Raw genomic sequence first — 6,534 nt, 5'->3', positions numbered from 1 at the left:
GTTTCTATATAAAAAAAATATTTTAGCATGAGATTATTATTACTTTTTAATTCTAAAATGATCAAACACAAATAAGAGAAATGATTTTTATATTCAGGGAATAATTAACAACCCGCCAATAGTAATTTATTATGATTATGAATATCATTTTATTTAGTATTTAGTCTTCTATATTCTCATAAAAAATAACAAGAAAAAATAAAACTATAAAGAATATATATTAATTTAATATAATGTTGGATGTAAATTTTGTCAAGATTTATTTTATAAGATTTACTTAAATGTACTTAAAAAAGTTTTTTATTTTTTTATTTTAATAAATATATTAATATTCATGAATAATGACGTCCACGTTTTGTTTCGTAGTTAGCTATTGCATATTGGTGGTATCCAGCTGGGGTCTTTAACTCTTAACTTAGAGTAACAGCTACTGTTTTTGAGTTTTTTCTTTTAAATGTTTTTTTTTTTAAATTTAAATGACTTCAATTTTTGTTGGCAAAAATACATAAGAAGTTAAAAACCGGTTACCTACGTTTGACTCACTCACAATTATCCAATTGTACGTACTTATTACTTAATTAGGGAATTACCCTGTCATAGTGTCATGTATATTATTATTATGAAAATGTGTTTATACTTTATAGTATATACAACTAGCTTTCACATTCAAAATGATTTCTTTCACACGCCACATGCTGCTGGATAAAACTAACTAACTACAAAGGAATAACAGTTTTTTTTATTGTTTTTTTCAATTTTGATTTTGATTTGAAGGAAAGACTATTTTTCTTTTGATTTAGGATAATTAATCTTAGATAATAACAAATAATTTCTTCTTACTATTATATCTAAAAAATTTATCAATTTGAATGAAATAATATGCATTAATTTAATACAAATATATAGTGCAATTTAGATCTTTAGTTATAAAAATTTGGATATTATATTTTTAAATTACTTATTTTTAAAATTTTAAATTGTTAGGTATAAATAGATAAATGATTATGTATAATATCTGGTCTAACTTTATTTAATTTTTATATATTTGTTTGGTAACTATGAAGTTTGAAAAAATAACTATTTCTATTCATGAACTTTATAAATAAATTGATGTTGTATCCATTAAAAATGGGTTTTATATAAGAAAAGTGTCCAAATACTAAATTTTTGTTGATCTTTTAATAAAATTCTCAAATTACTCCCATAATTTATCTTTAACCTCAACTCCACCCTCTTTCCTTTGATTCTCACTCTCTACACTCACCCCATCAAACACCCCTTCTGATGAGAGGCTATCTTTCTCTAACCCCACCTCCGTGCGGAGTCTCTGCCGCCGCCGAAGACGCATTTGAATCCAAAATTCTCACCACCACAAAACTCTCGGCAACCTCCAAATCAAATCCAGCGCATTAGTCCGAATTTTTTTATTGTACTCTCCACCACCGAACTACGATCACACTCTTCATCACTATCAGTGCCACCACCACAACCACCACCGTGAACTTCCTCCCCCACCACCACAACCCCAACCTCCTCCTTCACCCTAGCAAACCCAAAATTCCCAATTTTAACCCTAAACTCATAATCCAACAAAATATTATTCATTTTTGATGTCACAGTGAATCGCCAAAAGGTCACAACAAAGGTACAAGTACTCCAACCCTTTGGCCACTAAAATGACGACGTCGAAGCGCGTCTTCCAGTTTATAAGCTCGGGACACTTGCGATTCAAAAGCGTGTCTTGGAGGTTTCGAACAGAGAAAGAGCTTGTTGTGGAACCTGCGTTTGCCTTAAAAGAAGTCCAACAAGTCCATGAGCTTGAGTGTCACGGTTTTGTCGGAAGAGAGGGTAGCTTTGTAGACGGAGTTGAAACTGCCATGGCCGAGAACAAAGAATGTGATGGTTGTTTGTGGAGTAACAGAGAATGAAAATTTGGGTTATTGATGTTGTGGTTGTGGTTGTGTTGGGGAAATGGGGAGTAAAGGTGGCGAAAAAAGTAAATGGTGGAGGAGGTGGCGGTGATAAGTGACAAAGAAAGAAGAGAAGAGGAGTGATAAGAATCAGAAGAGGAAGGTGAATGTAGTATAGGACATGATGCAGAAGAAAAAAGGAGAAAAAGGTTTGGGAGTTAGGAGTGATGAGTAGATAATGTAGAATAAACAAGATAGAATGCCATGATCCTATTTCAGAGTTTTCACTAGTCATTTGATGAATTGTTGCATGGTTCTCTTAACTATGGAATAGAGAATTAGAGATTGTTAGTGGTTGGCATTGAAATGTTAAAGGGTTGTTGAGGTGGTTAAGGTAATGATGATAAAGGGATGTGAAAGTTTGGGATTTGGAGAAGAAGATATAGTGGTAGAGTTGAGATTAAAGATAAAAGGTGGAGATATTTTGATAATTTTATTAAAAAATCAATAAAAATTTTAGAGTTTGAATATATTTATTGTACCAAAACCTATTTTTAATGGGTATAACGTCAATTTTTTTCTTTGACAAATATTTTTATTAATATTCATAAAAATTATGGATACAAATAATTTTTGTTTACAAAATTTTTCAAACATTAAAAGAACATTTTTTTTATTGTTTAAAAGAAGATATATATAATGCACGATTAAAATAATTTCATTGATTATTATATACACTTGCACAATAGAAAATTAATATGAAATTACTTGTTTAAAAAATTTTAGTAGATGATTAGAGATATATGAATAATTATATTAATTATGCCTTTTCAAACTTTAACCTTTTGTTTTGTCTCATGTTGATTTTTGTTACAGTTAATAGTCAAAATCGTCTCTAAAAGATTACTCGATCTCCATTTTAATCCCCAAAAAATAATATTAATAAAAATAATCCTCGAAAGATAACCGTGTTAGTGGAGTTCGTCCTTCTGTTATCTCAGTTGATGACGTGGCTAACGGTAGGTGAAGTGGAATATCAACTAATAACAGGGTACATCTAAAACGACGTAGTTTCATTTTTTCCCTCCAAGTGCGAAAACGACGTCGTTTAATGTTCAGAATGGACATTCAAATGTTTCTCTCCATCACCACATCCCATAACAACCACCTCTCTGTTTCGCTCTAAAACCTTTCTTTTTTGGCGTGAAATGCTCATGTCCAAGGTGGTGCATCGGCGGCGGCACTGCGAGATCTTGCGGCATTCAAAATCCTTGATTTGGAGCGTTTCTAGTGACCCTTTTGCAGGATGGTACGTGTTAGGTGAACGGAGGCGAAGGCGGAGGCAGAGACGGTGGCGATGGTGGCGACGTAGGTTCTAATAATGGTGGCGGTGGTGGTTACTGTGACATGAGCTACTATTTTTTGGGTTTTATTTTTTTCCGTGGTGGTGATTCTGTCAAAAGTTTTATTCTTTTTTTTTGTTCTGTATTTATTTTTCCCTTTTAGAAAATTTTTATGCAATTTTTACCTGCAAGGATCCTACCTATTCTTCAGTACAAGTATTTTATTAGTGAAGTCAACCTTTGCATTTATGTTGTTATTGTTACTCCTTAATTTCCAGGATGTTAGAACCAATGTTAGAACCCTAATTCCAATCTCAAGCATAAATAATTCTTCTCCTTCATGTTGATGGCGGTGGCAGCTGTGGGGAAGTACTACCATGTGGTGTGGATGAGTCTCCCAAAGTTGTTTCCATGCCTATGTAATAAAATCTCTAAATTTTAGAGATTGATTTATTAGTGATCAACTGGTATATCAAGTTATCTCAATATATGTTCTATCCATGATGCAGAGAAGCTGTTCGGTGAAATGCCCAACAAAAATTGTGTCGAGAAACTCCTTGGTTTCTGGATTTTTGAAAATGGGCCAGCTTGATAGGTGTATCAGTTTATTTTCTATGATGAAATCTAGGTTTGTACTGAAATTAAATGAGCTTACACTACTATTTGTTATCTCAATTTGTGCTTCTACTAAGGCTAAAGATGAAAGGTCAGTGTCTTCATTGTTGTACATTGAAGTTGGATATGCTAGCTAAGGGAACGTATAAGGTCATCCAATTGGAGAAGAAGACTTATTTATGCTTAAGATTGGGATTGATTTGACTTAATTTAACAAATTTATCTTGTCATTATAACGTTTGAGGTGTGTTACGCTGTTAGTTAATGTTTCACATCAGCGAACGTTAGCCAGCTCATCAATTGAGATGACGGAAGGACGAACTCTACCAACACAGTTATCTTTCGAAAACTCTTTTGATTAATTTTATCTTTCGAGAATTAAAATGGAGATCGAATAATCTTTCAAGAACGATTTTGATTAATTATATATCTAAAAAAGTTGAATTGAGAAATGAAAATTAAATATCAAATATATAATGATTATATATATCAATAAAAGTGATTAAACATCAAATGTGATATTTATTAATTTTCTCAAATAATTTCATGATTTCAAGGCCTCAAATAATCCCGGGATTTATATATCAACGGACATATTATCTATTTTAACATCTTATTACTCCTCTCATTTATTTATTCGTTCTCTTGCTGTTTTAACCCTGTTTTTGAAGGAAAAGAACGAGGATTTTGAACATGTTCCACCTCGTAAAGCACATGCATGCTGCAGTGCACACAACAATGCATGAAATAATGAAACCACTTATAATTTTTTTATTTTTACAGAAACTTATATGGTCTTTTCTTCATGTTATTGTTTCCTAAAATATATTATTCTATGTATTTGTTGTGTATTGCAATAGAGAGTGTTAGTTTAGCTTTTGCATAGTAAAGTGTGTGTGCCTAACGGTTGAATTCCAGTTCGTCTTATACCTTTATTAATCTCTTTTTTTTATTAAGCGTGATTATATTAGTTTTAAAATTATGTTTAGTCCACAATTCTCGTCTACAGTCTAGAGGCCATTTTGTCTGATTCACTTACGCGTATAAGAAGGAACATCAATTTAGTAAGTTCTAAAATAATTCATTTTTCTTGACAAAACTTGACCCTGTTAACATAAACCACAAAGTCAAGAATCCATCATTTTAATGTACACTTCCTCAATTAACGCTTAGACAATCAAATCAAACAATTTCCATTAATATTATTGTGATATTCATCATTTATTCATTTCTTTCTTTGCAAGGTCAAATCATAGTTTTTTTTTTTTTATAATATGCTTTAATTATATTACTTCATATAACAATCATCAAGTTAAGTCACCAAAAAAAATATCATCAAGTTTTTTCTGATTATTTTATTGTAATCAAACTTAAAAATACAAACATTAAGTGGTAATTTTCGCAGGTGAGTATAAAAACTGAAAAGTTTATGCCATTTGAATTATAACTCATTAGCAACATTTAATGGTAATTGATTTTAGTATTTATGAAAATTTTAATTATTCAACAATAAAAATAACGAGTATATTTTTTATTATTCATCTCCATAATGAAATTTTATTACATTGAACATTGAAAGAAAAATATTTACATTTGCAATCTTGTAGGAGACTGTTTCCTTAAAATAAAATTTTGATATGGAAGCATATATGAATTTTATTTTATTTTGAATAATAAATTAAGACTGAAATCTTTGCCAGCCTGCCAAGACATAAAAAAATAAAGAAGAAGAAAAAACAAAATATTAAAGAGAATTTTTGTTAACAAATATCTAAAAGAAGTAGTATTATTTAGGATGCAAAATAAAATAAAATATCTTTAAGAATTGATTTAAAATTGAAAGAGATAAATAAAAATAAATAAAAATTTAGGAAATTTAAAAGATCCAAATCCAATAAAGAGAGTAGAGCAATAATTGGAGTGAATAAAGAAAGAAAAGAGAAACAAAAACACAGCAATGATGGTCCAGTAATATCCATATTCAATTACTCATAGCATAACACAACAAAATTGAAGGGGAAAAGGAAGAACAAAAAAGGTGCGAGAAAAGAGCAACGGTAGCAATGGACCAATGACGAAACAGAGAAGAGAAAATGGGCAATGACAATTGGCTAAATTTCAAAATATCCAAATATCTATCCAAAACGAGTAATAAGGGTTATTAATGATCTAAATGTAATCTAATTATGAATTCAGGATTAAGTATGTAAGAAGGGGGCCGCGTAATAGTCGTGTGGGTCCCACGCTAGTGGCTGCCTCACTTAATCCTACTATTTAACTCCAAAACCCAAAAGCAAACAAAAAAACTGAAGAAAAAGTAAAATTAATTTTATTTTAAAATTTGAAGAACATAGATATGGTTTCACATTCACATTTTACATTCTGAGAGAAGAGAGAGAAAGAGTGGAAGGAAAGAAGTACAGAGCGACATGTTCTGTTCTCTTCAGCTTCAAAGCTTACCCAACCAAACTCTCGAGAAACACATTCACACATCAAATATCCGTTTTCTCTGAGACTCCAGACTCTCTCTCTCTCTCTGAAACACCATCTTCTTCAATTAGGATTCTCTGTTCAATCTTCATTTCCGAGTTTCAGTTTTTCCTTTCTTTTGGATCTGTTATTATATTTTGTTAAGAGATTTTTTTCCGTTTTAATTGATGTCAACC

At 30.9% G+C, this 6,534-nt stretch overlaps 1 protein-coding gene across 1 annotated transcript in view; it reads left to right on the top strand.

The window, feature by feature from the left end:
• Nucleotides 1–6,219: 6,219 nt before the first annotated feature.
• Nucleotides 6,220–6,534, top strand: part of LOC107490271 (proline-rich receptor-like protein kinase PERK1) — a gene marked incomplete in the record, with an annotated part of 3,492 nt that continues 3,177 nt past the window's right edge. The window contains 1 exon segment of the mRNA XM_016111028.3: nt 6,220–6,534. Coding sequence (XP_015966514.1) covers nt 6,526–6,534 — 9 coding nt within the window.

Source organism: Arachis duranensis, chromosome 5 (genome assembly GCF_000817695.3).
Source record: "Arachis duranensis cultivar V14167 chromosome 5, aradu.V14167.gnm2.J7QH, whole genome shotgun sequence".
NCBI lineage: Eukaryota > Viridiplantae > Streptophyta > Magnoliopsida > Fabales > Fabaceae > Arachis > Arachis duranensis.
This window is presented reverse-complemented; position numbering and strand designations above follow the sequence as displayed.